At 48.1% G+C, this 14,109-nt stretch overlaps 1 protein-coding gene across 10 annotated transcripts in view; it reads left to right on the plus strand.

The window, feature by feature from the left end:
- Nucleotides 1-14,109, plus strand: part of BRPF3 (bromodomain and PHD finger containing 3) — a 37,063-nt gene that overhangs the window by 16,995 nt on the left and 5,959 nt on the right. For 9 of the 10 annotated variants that reach the window (XM_040616699.1, XM_040616705.1, XM_040616697.1 and 6 more), the window contains 8 exons: nucleotides 345-476; nucleotides 2,457-2,585; nucleotides 2,964-3,276; nucleotides 4,376-4,642; nucleotides 4,811-5,311; nucleotides 8,075-8,168; nucleotides 10,634-10,731; nucleotides 12,686-12,783. In XM_040616699.1, the coding sequence (XP_040472633.1) occupies nucleotides 345-476; nucleotides 2,457-2,585; nucleotides 2,964-3,276; nucleotides 4,376-4,642; nucleotides 4,811-5,311; nucleotides 8,075-8,168; nucleotides 10,634-10,731; nucleotides 12,686-12,783 (1,632 nt within the window). Of the gene's footprint in view, nucleotides 1-344; nucleotides 477-2,456; nucleotides 2,586-2,963; nucleotides 3,277-4,375; nucleotides 4,643-4,810; nucleotides 5,312-8,074; nucleotides 8,169-8,334; nucleotides 9,641-10,633; nucleotides 10,732-12,685; nucleotides 12,784-14,109 lie in introns of those variants that run through there. The other variant, XM_040616707.1, reaches the window with a different exon arrangement.

The following is a 14,109-nucleotide window of genomic DNA, read 5'->3' on the forward strand; positions in this document are numbered from 1 at the left end:
CGCCTCTTCAATGCACAGCAGCCAACAGAAAAATTTCCAGGCTCTGTAATGAACTTGGATATAAAAGCAGGGAGGGAGTAAAGGAGCATGCACTGAGGTGTGTTCCCAGAGTGTAGCTACAGCGCGATTTAGTCCTAACTTCACAAATAACATGAAATCCTGAAAGGCTGGTGTTGTGTTTGTGAGACAGCTAAGTGCTGAGGAAGGCGGGGAAGTAGTCTGAGCAAGAGACAAGTAGACAGGAGGAAGATTATCAGAGCTATTTGCCAGAGACGCTGAGACAGGGGGGGAGATGCAGGAAGCCACTCGTGTGTTTCATCTCACCCCACTGCTGTGTCTTACAGAAGGAGCAGGATGAGAAGACCAGTGCCGTGAAGGAAGAGCTGAAGTACTGGCAGAAACTGCGGCATGACTTGGAGCGGGCACGGCTGCTCATCGAGCTGATCCGTAAGAGGGAAAAACTCAAACGGGAGCAGGTAGGGAGTTCTGGCTTTGAGTTGCTGCACTTGGCTTCGGTCCCGTGCAAGCTCTCTGTGCTGCAGGAGGCAGAAGCAGTTTTTCTTGAGTTTTGTCCCCTTTCCATAGAGTCTGACTGTTGGATGGACTCTCCTTTCATTACTCAGAACCAGGATTGGGCTGCAGAGTGCTGGGAAGATGTATTTGCCTAACTGGTAGCAAAACTGATTCCTGCCTTGCAGCACCCCTTCTGTTTCTGGGCATGGACTGGGTGTTTTGCAGAGTAGAAATTAGATCTCCTTTAATGATTATTTCAGGAGTTTGATAACACCTACTCCAAAAAGACATCTAAATAGGAGTTCTGCTCTTCATTTCTAAAGCTGAAAATTCCTGGTTTTCCCTCTAAGTACTTTTTTTTAGAAGAAAAAGCTTTACGATGGAGACCATTTACTAAATTTTCCAATTTCCATTTTGATCTGTGTGCAGTTCTCCAAAGTTGCACCGGTTGAGGTCGCTTCCCCTGCTTGCTAGCTTTGTCTCTTGAGGGTCTTTGCGTGCTGTACCTGGTTTGTCACTGCAGCCACAACTGTGCTGTCTGGCATGAGTATCTTCAAGGCCAGCTTCATGAAAGACTCGCCCTGCATAGAGTGAGCAGGTACATGTGGCCTCAGGCATTCCCTGGGTGTTCTCAGGCTGGCTGCAGGAAGCCAGGCAGAGGGAAAGCGGCATCCTCTGTGATCGCAGCTCCTCTGTGCAAGCTGTTTTTTTGTGGCCAGAAACTGCCCACAGCTTTTCTAGAGTCCTTTTGATGCCAGCACTGGTTCATTTGCTGCGTTGTCCTTGATTTACAGCGGTTGCTCAGACCTGCTTGCTGTGTGGACATATTTTAGATAGGAGGATAAAAAAAAAAAAATCACTCTTGGGCTTTGTTTGCTTTTGGTATCTTGATATATCCCTATCACAGTTGGCTAAATCCATAAAAGCTTGTTAAAACGATGATGTGCTTTATGAAAGGATAAGATATCACGGAAGAGTGTATCTAGTTGGAGCTCTATCCTAGTCCAGCTTTTAGGTGAGTGGAGAAGGATGCTCTAGAGTCCTGAATCCTTGTTCGGCTTCTTTCCCATTTTGTGGGGGAGAGCGTGGTCTTTATATCCGTCTTCATTCGTTGTCTTATTGATGCTGTCTTGTATTTGATGTGCTAAGCAACAGTTTGCTTTATGTAAACAGACTTGCTTTCCTTTCCTACTGACGTGGTTGCTTTAATGACATAATGAGGGATTATAAGATCAAAGACATTGAAACGTTAAAGGAGAAATAAATACTTCTATTCTGTTCGAGTCTCCTTTGAATAGAGTTTCATGTGAGAGATCAAACCAGTGCTACAACTTGTTTGCTTGAAATCAGTGTTAGAGACTTCATAAAGGGTGTAAGAAACCGTATGAGGAATTTGCAGACATCTAACCACTGTTGTTTGGCTTCTGCCTTGAAGTGTGAGAGCTTATATCTTAAACTTTGTTTATGCTCTCTAGCCTAATTATGGGTGTTGTTCATGTAAACGCCTACATGCTTTTAACTTTTATATAGTGTTGCTAATTGGCATAATAATATCTTGAGGGAGGGAGTCCTACAGGATAATTTACCAGGCATGAATAGCTTCTTCCTGTTTTCATTTTCAGTTGTATTATCTTTTAATTTTCTGTGGTTTCCTCTTGTTTTGGCTTTATGAGATGGGATAAACAGGAGTTCCCCTTACGAGAGGACTGGACTGTGCAGTTAGACTCTGCAAAGTGCTGTCTCACGTGCATCCTGCACATGGAGGGGACAAGGTGTTTCCCAGAAATTCTTCGGCAATGAGTCTACCAGGCTAGTGCTGTGATGACCTGAGATTTCCACCACTGAGTAGAGCTTGGGTGATGATTTGGGAGAAACCGGAGGGAGACGCCACTCCTATGTCCTGTCCTCGATAACTGTGCTCATTTGTGTATTCCCGTTCCCAGGTCAAGGTTCAGCAGGCTGCTATGGAGCTACAGCTGACCCCTTTCAACGTACTTCTGCGCACAACACTGGACCTGCTGCAGGAGAAGGATGCTGCCCAGATCTTCGCGGAGCCTGTTAACCTGAACGAGGCAAGTCTCTTTCCTAGAGGTGTCTTAACGGGTTGTAGATGAGCTATCGCTGGGCAGAAGCTCATGTGCTGTCATAATCCTGGAAGCACAAACCAAAACCACCTTGTCCCAAGCTGCTGGTGGAATGTCTCAAAGAGGACTCCCAGTGTGGGTATCCTTCCGGGCCAAAAAAGGGTATTGTTTTCTGGAAGCTTCAGCACGTCTCAGACAAGTAATGTTTTGCAGAGCCAGGATGTGTCTGCCTTGACTGGGTGACACAAAAATGACCCGCTGGCGCTGCCCCTTGCTGGTGGAAAGGGCATTAAGAGTGCTTATGATGGATACGCTCTAGTTGGCTAGTAAATGGTTTTTGTAATTGTACAGGTTTTATATGTTTAGGTTCCAGATTACCTGGAATTCATTTCCAACCCAATGGATTTTTCCACCATGAGGCGGAAGCTGGAGTCCCACCTGTACCGAACATTGGATGAGTTTGAGGAAGACTTTAACCTTATAGTTACCAACTGCATGAGGTATAATGCTAAAGACACGATTTTCCACCGAGCAGCTGTCCGGCTCAGAGACCTCGGAGGAGCGATATTGCGTCATGCACGGCGGCAGGCTGAAAACATCGGCTTTGACACTGATGTGGGGATTCACCTGCCTGAGTCGCCCAAAACCGAGGACTTTTACCGCTTTTCTTGGGAGGATGGTGAGTCTTTATTATTAACCTTTTTTTTTTTTTACAGGCAGGTCGTAACTGTGTTCTTTGTTCTGAGCATGTCACTCAGCCTGCATGGAAATCACAACCATTGTTCAGCATACAAGAGTTTTCCTATCGATGTATTTACATTAGCACATATCTAAGTCCTTTAGAGCCTCAAAGGGCAGGATTTCAGGTGAGTGGGGCACTCTGAGCTAGGTGCAGCTTAGTTCCAGCTCTCCTAGTGCATGTCTGGTTCTGAAGAGCCTTGTAACTGCCCGTGCTGTTTGATTTGTTGGTATTTTACAAGAACAGTGCAAAGGTGGCTGTAGAATCTTTTGCTCTGAGGAAAGCTCATTCATTTCATCGGCAGTTGGCAAGGTACAGAGCAACTGGGTTACGTGGAGCCCTGAGGACTGGGAGCGGGTGATGTGGGGTTCGGGTACTGGGACCCAAGCAGTCCTAGCTGAGGCTTTCCGTTCACAACATGACCGCTTCCATTCCCACAGCCGTCTTGAGATGCAGCCCCAAGGCACTGGTTGAATAACTTGGCTAAACTTAGTACAGGGTACCACTGCCATCCAGCACACCGAGCCTGCAGTCTGCTGTCCAGTTCCTAAACGTTGCAGCCTTCTTGGGTGCACATGGACAGTCTGTTAACAAAATTGGTGTTGGTGTAGGATAGCATGTCTCTCAGCTGTCTGCCGTGCTCCTGTGGATGCCAGCCCTTCAACAGAGCCAGGAGAATGGCAAACGTGTTTTGTTTTGGCCAGTTCTGTTTGTGGTATGATTTTTGTCATTTAACCTGGCAGTGAAATAGGTTTCTGGCATGGACCTGGACTGTGAGCTGCCTTGGGTGCAGACACATGTCCTTTCAGTGTTGCCCCTGGGACAGTAGCAGGAGCTGGAGGGCAGTGCAAATTAATTCAACTGCGCTTTACCCAAAGGAAGGAAGACCGAGCTCCAAGGTCAGCAGTTGCCAAATCCCCAAACTAAAGCAATTGGTTCCTGAATAGCATCAAAGAGAATGAGGCATGGCAGTGGTCCCAAATACTTCTTCAGGAAGCCTTACTCCTTCCCTTCACTGGTTCAATCTCTTTTGATGCAGTGGATAACATCCTCCTGCCGGAGAACCGGGCTCACCTTTCCTTGGAGGCCCAGCTGAAGGAGCTGCTGGAGAAGCTGGACATGGTGAGCACCATGCGGTCCAGTGGTGCCCGGACGCGACGCATCCGGCTCCTGAGACGGGAGATCAACTCCATTCGGCAGAAGCTGGCCCAGCAGCAGAACAAGAGCATGCCCAACGGGGAGCCTGTGCCACGGGAAGAGGGGCCGGATAAAACATCAAGGGGAGGGGACGAGGAAGGGGAGAAAGGTGAGAGGTTTCAGCAGGATTTTAGCTCCAGCTTTCTAGTGCATATCGACAGTCAAGGCTTGCTGTTTCTCCTGTCTGTGGCCCTAGTGAAAGACAGGAACGGCTGTTGTTGGTTTTGGGAATAACTCTTTCTGAAATGTTAGAGCAGATTCTTTATTCCTTTAACAGATGATGCCAAGCCCCCGCACCCTCCAACCCTGGAGCCCACAGGACCCGCACCCTCCCTCTCGGAGCTGGACTCTCTGCAGGACCCTCCAACGCTCAAACCCATCAGTGACAGCAAGTCCTTGAATCAGCTGCAGAAGAGGGTGAAGCCGGACAGGGAGCTCTTTGACAAGAAGGCTCTGCAGCGGGAGAGCCAAGCCTTCCAGCGCCTGCTCAGCGACAATGGCCTGAACGGACTGGCCTTGCCACCTGCGGATACCCCTGCCAGCCCCCCCTTCAGCGGCGTGGGCCGGCGGACATCTGTCCTTTTTAAAAAAGCTAAGAACGGGGTGAAGCTGCAGAGAGGCCTGGACTGCTCCCTGGAGAACGGGGAGGACCACAGGCAGAGCAGGCCGCTGTCACCCTCCCGCCCGGATGGGGAGCGACAAGCTCGGAAGCGGCCCCAGAGCAGGACCTGCAGCGAGAGCGATGGAGAGAAGTCACCCAGGCAGGCAGGGCAGAGAGGTAATTCCTTGGGATCTCTCTTCCTTCTGAACACTTGGAAACTGCGAGAGGGGGCTGAGGGAGTGGAAATCCTGGGGCCGAGACATCTGCATCCAAACTACTCACCTGAAACTCACTTTGTGCTTGGGGGGAAATACAGTCGCCGTAAGCAGACGTGTGTGACAAAAGCATTGTCTCTTCCACACATTTCTAAAATAGGGCAGACAAAACATGTCCATAATGAGTTTCTGGCAACTTTGTTCAGCTCTAGACGCCTCCGTTTTAGACATTTAAAGGTACCAAGATGAAGCCCAGGGGGTCACAAGTAATTCTTCTCTTTGCCAGTCCGCAGGGCTGCTGTGAGAGAGGGTTTGCCATTTTTTGTTGCGTAAAGCCAACGTGCCCAGCCTCTTCCAGAGCTGTTGAATGGCCTGACTGGAGACTCCAGACTCTCCAGTAAGGGCTGAGAGGTGCTGGCATTCCTGCCCTTGTGGAAGGGTTTGTGTTGGCTCGGCCACTCTTAGGAGTAAGAGTTCCCTGCAGCAGAAATGGTGCAGTTGGTTGGAAGTGTGCAGTGGACCAGTAACACAGCACCCATGTAAGAAAGATGAGGTGTTAAACATGTGTACCCTCAGTTCTGGAGTTTAAATAAAACTAGTGGGAATACCAAGCAGGTTCCTTTTCAGATTAGATCTGCAAATGAGAATAAGCAGCTGAGATGAAATTTAGAAAGATGCCGGGAACATCCGAGTAACAGCAATGTGATTTCTTTTCAGTTGTGTTAACAGCCGTTGTGGGACAGTTCCCATCTGTACTTGACTTAGCCCACACGTCAGATATTATCTTGAAGTTATTTGGCTGTCAGAAGGCTGCTAGCAAATCGAGAGGAGGAGGAAAGCAGATGAATGTGGGCATTGACTTACCAGGACAGGTTAAAGGAAACACATAGACAGTTTCTCCAAAGAGTTGAGGGACTCACCATCGTCATCTGCCAGTAATTAAAGCAGAGAGGAGCTGCCCACAGTGGATACAGGTCAGAATGAGAGGCTGCAATTAAAAAAGGGAAAATAAAGGCAGGATGCTGGAAAATCACTGATGACTGGGCAGTGACATCTTTCCTCTGCTGAAGCAGCACTGCTGGCTTTTTCCTATGAGTTGCAGCACTGCTTTTGTGATTCAGCTCCTTCCACTGTCTCAAACACAATTTCTCCTAACTGGAGGGAGTTTCTGGCGTGCCAAGTCTGTGTTACTGCAGGAGCAGGTCAGTGTGATCGGGACTGTCGGAACAAGGTGATTCCCAGAAATGTGCCTCTTGTGGCAGTGCCGTATTTACAGCTCGAAAAAACCACTAGTGGCTTTGGCATGAATTTGCCCATTGTATGGTTGACAGGCTTTCGGTGGGGAACTTGGGGGTGGTGGGTCCCTGGAGGGGGGAAGGCCATGGTCATCTGGCTTCTTCAGCCTGCTCTGGGCTTGGGGATACACTCGGGGCTCGTTCCCTGTCCACCTCTGCCTGTCCCTGGTTGTAGGATCTTGTCTAAACTTGGAGGTGAGCCCAGCTTTCTGTGTAGGTGTCCCTCCAGTGCACGGAGCAGTAAACCTGGCAGTGAAGAGAAGGTTTCCAGCACTGTCAGTATCTGGGGCAAAGAAGTGAAATATTCCGCTTACAGCTACAGTGACGTTCGTACCAGCCAGGGAGGAAGGTGGTGGGAAACCTTCTTCTACCCAGGGGGAATTTGCTTCCTCAGTGTCTGCTCCGTTCACTGGAAAATCTCATTTCCAGAAACCGAAACAGTGAGTTTTTCCTAGAGCGGTTTTCTCTCAGCAAGGAACCTGTAACCAAATGAGCTCTGGTTTTATATCCCTGCTCCCCAGGGAGGGACCAGCCCGGCAGCCAGGCCTGGGGAGAGGCAGGGAGAAGTCTGTGGCAGTTGACGTGAAACCTCCATGTCTTTTCCCAACGACAGCTGAAGCCAGATGAGCAAGTGGTTCATTTTCTGGCCTCTGGGCTTCCCTGGCGAGCTAGGTGCTGCGTAAAGCTCTCTTCTACCATCCCTGGGCACTTCTCCACCACTTGCTTCTTCAGAGACAGCCTAATTTTTTGTGTGCTGGGGGTAAAAATACCTTTTATTAGTCACCACCTGGTTGCAGCTGAGTCTGGGGAATTCTGTGCAGGATTCCCCCTCTGTGGTTGAAGTATTCAGCATCTTTGTGTCTGTGAGTCGTGGGACAGTGACCCTACCTGAGCCTTGGTAGCATCTTTGTGTTGTTGCTGCTTCTGCATTCAGCTCTGAGGCCCCCAACACAGGATCTGTTGGAGTAAGTCCAGAGGAGGCCACAAAGATGATAAGAGGGCTGGGACACCTTTCTTAGGGACAGGCTGGGAGAGCTGGGGTTGTTCAGCCTGGAAAAGAGAAGGCTCCGGGGAGACCTTACGGGACCAGTAGGAAAGCTGGAGAGGGACTTGTTACAGGGGCATGTAGCAACAGGACAAGGGGTAACGGTTGTCAACTGAAAGAGGGGAGATTTAAATGAGATATTGGGAAGAAATTCTTTGCTGTGAGGGTGGAGAGGCGCTGGCACAGGGTGCCCAGAGCAGCTGTGGGTGCCCTGGCACGGTTCAAGGCCAGGCTGGACGGGGCTTGGAGCCACCTGGGCTGGTGGCAGCTGTCCCTGCCCGTGGCAGGGTTGTTGAAGCCAGATGATCTTTAAGATCATGTCCAACTCAAATCATGCCATCATTCTGTGATTCTTTGGGCTGACTCCCGTTTGTCTCCTGGGCAGGAGTGACTAACGGCTTTGCAAAGCACATGGAAAGTGGCTCTGACTCCGAGTGCAGCTCCAGCCCACCGCCCAGGCCAGTGTTTGAAGCCTGCAGGTAAGTGCCCCCTGTGAAACTGTCCCCTAGAACACCTTGTGTGTCTGAATTAATCTACCTAGTTTTATTCAACTTCTTTGTTTCAAACCCAGCCCGAACTGTTACTTCTTTTGTGCATTCACCCTAAAAGATAAAAGCTGCTGAGGTTCTGTTCTGTCCTCTTAAGCTATAGGTCTCAAAAGCGGTGCATGATTTTTCAAGCAAATGGCTATCTGTTCCACTTCTGTTCCTCAATGCATACACATCCTCTCTGCTGATGCATACCTCCTTGCGGTTCTTGAGAGCCAAAGCTAGAAAAACCGTGAATTCTAATGTCCAGATCAGCACTGCTGGTGAAGCTGAACTTCTGCCACCTACTGAAGTGCTGCTCTCTTCCTCTCAGAGGTTTAAAAGCAGAACTGGGCACTTCAAACAGGACTGAACAGACTTAAAGTAAACATCTGTCATCTTTTGGCCCGATGCAGTAGGCACCTGTGGGTACCATATCGTTTTTCTGGTCTTATCTACCTGTCCAGCCCTCTGAACACTGACTCAAGTAATTTCACAGCCCTTTCACTGCACAGTAAAACCTGTATTATGCCAGAATCACGTTTGTGTGTGTTGAGAGTGACAGGCTGGGGACGTTTGACCTTGATGGGTAAGATCATCCAGAACAGGCAGAAGCAAGGCTTTCTTAGTTGATATTCTTAGTAATATTTTCAGTGCCTTGAACGGGTCGTTGCCCTCTACTTGTCTTTGGTGACCCTTGGGGTGATGACCTGTCACTTGAGAAATATGTTCAGACATTTAATGCTTCCAATGCAGGCGCTCAGTTAGTCCTGTAAGACTTCAAGCTCGCAATGTCAGTTGGACACTTGAAATTATAAAGCTCCCCATGCACACCCATTCTCAGGACTGAAGCTACAGTTTAAAACTGTTAATCAGCTGCATAACAAATTATTCTGCAGCGGGGTTGAATCCCAGGAGCATTTTTCGAATGAAAACTTCACTCTGCTGTGCAGAGTGATCGTAAATGTTAGCTGCCAAAAGAGTTGTACAGTTTTGTAGCTAAGGTTTGATGAGTGTTTCCATTAGAAATCCGTTTGCAGAAGCTTTTGTGCCTATGATGAGGGGCAAGGCCCTGGATTTAGAGAAGCAATTTTAGTGCCAGGGCTTTTCCCTGTGGCAGGGTGATCACATCTCCACAGTCAGATGCTGGGCAGCCTGAGAGAAGCACGTGGTGCCCCGATAAATTAATCTCTTAGCACATGCTGAGCCCCTTGGAGGCATAGGACCTCCGGCTCTTCTCTGGGATGGGACACCCACCCCCCTCTTCATCTCTCCCCTCTCCTCTGGGCTGTGTGCCCAGATCTTCAGGTCAGTCATTGCCTCTTCTGTAAGCTGGATCCCACCATGACCTCCGTGCAGATCTCACAAGAAGCTCTTGCAATCAGCTCTCATAAAGCAAGGAGCTGCATCAAAGGGAACAAAAAGGAGGGACCTGAATTTGAGCATAGTTGTAGTGTCATTTAAATGAGGGCCCTTGCGTCATGCAGAAATCCTTTGTGGGGAGAGGATGCTGTCAGAACAGGACCAGGAGCCAAAAGCTCCCTTTCAAACCATGTCTTGTCTGTATGGCCCCACCGTGCTTGCCTCTGTTTCCCCACCTGTCGGTGAGGGAGACAAATCTGAATTCACAGGGGAGCGTGGGGATTTGTTAGTTGATGTTTGTATAGTACTTTGAAGATGAAAAGTGTGATCTAAGTGCTTATTACAATAATTGCAAGCAATTCACATAGCAAAAGTTACATTAGAGCTGTGTGACACCCACAAAACAAGGAATTAAAACCAAGCTGATGTCTCATGGATAACTTGTACAATTATTCTATTTAGGAACAGCTCTGTTTACTGCTTTTTCCCCAGTCTTTCTTTTTGAGCGCCAAATTCACTCAGAATGGGTTGCTTATTAGAAAATCATAAAAGAAAAAAAAAAAAGCATTACAGTAAGTGAAAAAATGCGATTGCTTGAGGTGGAGATAGTCCATTTTCTGAAATGTTTGTACTGGTGAGGTGAAAGGACATTCAGGACGTGGGCTGATAAGAGTGCAGTTGTACATGTACTGGAGTGGTGCTGGGGGGCTGCTCTGTCATCTCTGAAGTCCGTGCACGACTGGGTGAGCTCATGCAGGCTCCAGGCATCGCCGCGTCAGCTCGGCGGCGTGAAGCCTTTGCTGAATTTCCTCCTCATGTTCATAGCTCCGTTTCTGTTGGGCCCCTTTCATCACTCATGGCAAAGCTGGGATGATGTCCAGCGTACTTGCACCAGAAGAGGTGTGTTGGTGACATCTTGCTCAAGTATTCGGTGTTCTTTTCATGTCAGTGATGCCCCAGTACAGTAATTTTCCAGTATTTTAAACAGAGCTGGGGAATCCATTTACTTGGCTTTGTGTTCAGGGGTCACCTGTTTTCTCCTGTCTTTCTACCAGCGGTTTGATGCCTCCCAAGCGAAGTCGAGGGAAGCCAGCTCTTTCTCGGGTGCCCTTCTTGGAAGGTGTGAACGGAGACTCTGATTACAGCAGCTCAGGTGAGAATGGCTGCACAGCACGCCCTGCTGCGGTCCCACCGCGCCGTAGGGCTGGCAGCCTCTGGACCGGGGGGTCGCAGGTCTCCACGTGTGCCAGGAACCAGTCCTGCACGAGCTACCCAGGTTGTACAACCAGGCTGCTGACACCTGGGCATTATTACTTGCTTCGTTACAAATTTCGGTTAGTGCATTAAAGGTTTTTTCCTGCTTTTGCTGATTGCCTGTGCTCTGTGTTCTCCTCAGGTGGGTGCTTTCCGTAGGTCTGGTGTGTGTAATATGCCTGGCACTGTCTTCTCCTGGTTTGGGACTAGTTCTCTTTCATGATGCTGCGATACAAACAGTAAATCATAATTATAGGAGGGGTTTCTCTGGAGATGACTTCGTAGCTGTTCCTTCTTGTGTTGCTATCATTGCTTTCAAGGTCTGTGTCTTGTTTTTGTCAAGTTGTCGTTGTCAGACCGTGCTATACATCTATAAAACTGCGCCACGCTCCTCTAATGCCACCCAAGCACCATGCCACTCTTCCAGCGCTCACACGACCAGACTCTTGTCTTACAGTCTATCAATGACAGAGTTATTGCAGGTTTATACTGAAATCAGAATTCAGCTTTGACTCCCTGGCACGCCTGTGCCCTGTACAGCTCCTGGCTCCCTGGGAACCGTTATTATCCTGGACCCTGTGCGCTCAGCAATCCACTCTGGAAATAAACTTACGGAGCGGGGCTAGTACCGGCAGAATTAGACTCAGTGGGACAATTCTGTGGTTTTGTACCTAATTTCGTTAATGGAGGAATACATCTGCAATGCAATAGTGGAGGAGCACATCAGGTCGTCTTGGCAGGGTGCTCATTGGGGTTGTGCTCTGCATTTTCTAGATGCAGTTTGACTTCTGGTAAAGGCAGTGTTTGACCATTCCCCCCCCCCTCCCAGAGCAAACACTACTTGCTATAAAATTCACATTAACGAAGACGACTCCTTTTTGGGGACCAGGAGCTGGCAGATTAGTTATTCATGTCTGGAATGGATCTTTTGCAATACTTCTGACATCAGTTTGAAAAAAAATTCATAGCTAATAGGCTTCTGTCAGCTAGAACCAGGCACTTCCTGCAGAGATCAAATAGCCCCAAGGTATCTGGCATCAGAATAGTCTAGATATCTGTATTTAGGAGGAATAAAAAGGGGCTCTCTGAACACTGGTCCAAATTAATCTCAGGTAAAGCTTCATCAACGCCATTGAGGGTGGATTTGGCTTGGTGGAGCCTAATGGACCAAATTCATCGCTCGTATACCCATTTGATTTCAGCGATATAGCAGCTATTCACTCCAGAACTGAATTTGATTACTATTTCCATATTGAAGAGTTCATGTGAAGCTATGTGCTTGCACAGACTTAGACTCATGATTTAGGAGACTGTGGCTTTGTCTTAACGTGGAACATTACTGTAGTGACAGAGGATAAAGAAGGCTGGACATTCACCATGGCCAGCCTGGATCTCACTGCACATTAAATTTTATCCTAAACTTAATGGAGATGAGATGTGTGTCTTACCACCTCTGGTTTGGCTACCCAGTGCCTATAGGGACAAATGATAAGTGGCTTTCCATTTTCCTCTAGTTCTTGATGAAGAGAAATGGTTTGGAATTACGCATATGTGCATGCAGTGATGATTAAATGTGTGCTCTTGCGTGACGAATAGCTGAACAATAGGTTTATTACGAAAAAAAGGTGAAATTCCAGCTTTCCGCTTGCTGCGGAAGCTAATAGGTTGAAAAATTAAAACAGAAACCTTGTCAGTATGTTTTAAGCACAATAGTGGTTCATCTTTTCTAGCTGGTTGCTGGTGAGGCAATGCAAGCTGTCATGCCTGGGTTAAACAGCAGTGTGGTTTTTTGTGTTATCAAACCCCCTTGCTTGCAGTTGCCCTGCTAAACCATGTTTCCTTCTGTCCCTTAGGCAGGGCTCTCCTCATGTCCTTTGAAAATCAGGCTGAGCTGGAGCCCTTGGAGCTTGTGTGGGCCAAGTGCCGTGGCTATCCCTCCTACCCTGCCTTGGTAAGTACCCTGCTGCTCTCTCCCAGCCTGTACCCGCAGCGCAGGCAGCCCAGGACACGGTGCTAGTGTGCAGTGTAACCAGACAGAAAAGGAAAACTTCCCAAAGTCGTGCAATATGTGCTTTTTTTTTTTTTTTTTTTTTCCCTTTCCCCTTCGCACAGTTAGTTTTCCCTCTGCTCATTGTTTCACAGCATTGCAGAGGACTCATAAAACATTGGTCTCTCAATGCCAGGGATAGGAGGAGATCTTTCTTCTCCTTTGCTGTTCACTCTGCGGTTATGGGGAAAGTCATCAGTCCTGTTGGCATGAGAAGATCTAAATTTTATAAAGGCAGGCACCAGGATCCACTGGTGTCTTAACTGCCCACACATTTTCCTATCTGTAGTGAGTACAACTCCATATGTAGGTGCCCAGCTGGCCTTGTGATGTATATATCCTCTTGCAATAACCATATGTTTGATTTAAATATGAGAATATATGCACGTGTTTGCACCTAGTCCTTCAAACAATATTTCCTTCATATTTATCCGTCTTTGGGTATTTGACTATTAAGGTGAAATCCATAAACCTGGCTTTAGTGAGCACCGCACTCTGTTCCAAAGCAAGCCGCGACGTGCAGCCCGTGCTAGGAAGTGCCAGTACCACTGCAGGCTTTGAAGTGCTTGTTAACTTACCAACCGAAGTTGCTGAAGTGGGTATATCGGTAGGAATGTGAGATAGGCTGACTACAGTTTGTTGTTTCTGCTACTTTTAAATATATCCGTTGAGCCGTGGCTCTTGTGCCGTCTCTGCTCCGTGTAATTTCTGCATGGCTGCAGCCATCCCCTGAAGTACCCTTATGGTTGGGATCGCTGGGACAGACTGTGCCTTGCGACTGATGAGAAATTGTAGGGGGTGAAAGCAAGTGTAGTCATCACGGAAATTACACAAGTCTCTACATCCAAGCAGCAGAGCTGTGAAACCAGGCGTAAGCTGACGCAGCGTGTATGCCAGGCCGTAGCTGAGCACGGGTCTGATGCCGTCAAAAAGGGCAGATTTTGCTAAAAGCGTGACCCTCATCCCTGCGCTTACTCTTCAGTGGGAGCCCAGAGGAGGGAACAGCTGTGTATCTGCCAGCCGTGTCAGCCAGCCAAAGCATTTTTAGATCTCTGCATGGCTACAGCCAAAGTTAAACTGTGCTTTTGCGTGGATTTAAACACTGGGATTGCCCCCCAAAAAGGCGTTTTTTTTATAGCAGTCCGTTGTGGTGGTAAAATGTCTTAATAAATTCTTACAGTGGGCCAATATCAAAGCCAAGCTGCTTTTTCAAGCCCTTAGGAGCTGAGA

This window comes from Falco naumanni, chromosome 17, assembly GCF_017639655.2.
Source record: "Falco naumanni isolate bFalNau1 chromosome 17, bFalNau1.pat, whole genome shotgun sequence".
Lineage (NCBI taxonomy): Eukaryota > Metazoa > Chordata > Aves > Falconiformes > Falconidae > Falco > Falco naumanni.